Raw genomic sequence first — 769 nt, 5'->3', positions numbered from 1 at the left:
GAGGACAGTAGTTTGAGTTTTAGAGGAACGTATTTGGGTTTTTGAGGACAGTAGTTTGGGTTTGAGAGGACAGTATTTGGGTTTTTGAGGACAGTTTTGGTTTAAGGAGACATCAGTTTTAGAGGACAGTAGTTTCAGGATGTTCAGTCCTCTGGTTTTTCCAGCTGTTGCATGACGGAGAGGGGGGGAAGGAGGGTCAGGGTCTGCCAGACTGGACCTCATCCAGACCTGACTCACCTGCCAGACTGGACCTCATCCAGACCCGACTGGCGTCCTTCCTTCGGGACGGCTCGCGTGGTTTTCCTGCCACAGTCTCAGGGACGGACAGCCAGATGCAAACAATGTCCCGGTATGACTCCACACCACACAAAGTTGAAGTCTTTGACTTCTGTCCCCCCCTCCAGGTGTGTGTGGCACCGTCTCCACCATCTGGTTCCCCATCGGCGCCCACCACGAGGAGCACCTGATGGCGTTCGGCGTGTCTCTGTACGCCGGCTGGGTCGGCTCCGTTCTCTGTCTCCTGGGGGGCTTCGTGATCTTGTGTTGCCGCGGCAACGACCCCGGGACCCCGAGCAGGGACAACAGCTTCTACTACTCCCGGCAAGGGGGCACGGCCACGCCGCTGGACCCCCCCGCCAACCACGCCAAGAGCGCCCGAGTGTGAACATCCCCTCATACCCTGTCTGTGCTAGGGCTGAGGGGGTGGGGGGGGCAGAAATCTGATGTCAAATAGGGGGAATGACAGGGGGAAACGCCAGAGCCGGGGGGA

At 58.4% G+C, this 769-nt stretch overlaps 1 protein-coding gene across 1 annotated transcript in view; it reads left to right on the top strand.

Moving 5' to 3' along the window:
* The window catches only part of LOC117937633 (claudin-11-like), a 2,670-nt gene extending 1,982 nt beyond the window's left edge, over nt 1–688 (top strand). Inside the window, exon 3 of the mRNA XM_034861718.1 lies at nt 405–688. Coding sequence (XP_034717609.1) covers nt 405–664 — 260 coding nt within the window. The 3' untranslated portion in view covers nt 665–688. The remainder of the gene's footprint in view (nt 1–404) is intronic.
* The last annotated feature ends 81 nt before the right edge of the window (nt 689–769 follow it).

This window comes from Etheostoma cragini, chromosome 22 (genome assembly GCF_013103735.1).
Source record: "Etheostoma cragini isolate CJK2018 chromosome 22, CSU_Ecrag_1.0, whole genome shotgun sequence".
NCBI classification, from domain to species: Eukaryota; Metazoa; Chordata; class Actinopteri; order Perciformes; family Percidae; genus Etheostoma; species Etheostoma cragini.
Note: the sequence above shows the minus strand (reverse complement) of the source record. Positions and strands in the feature narration are given on the sequence as shown.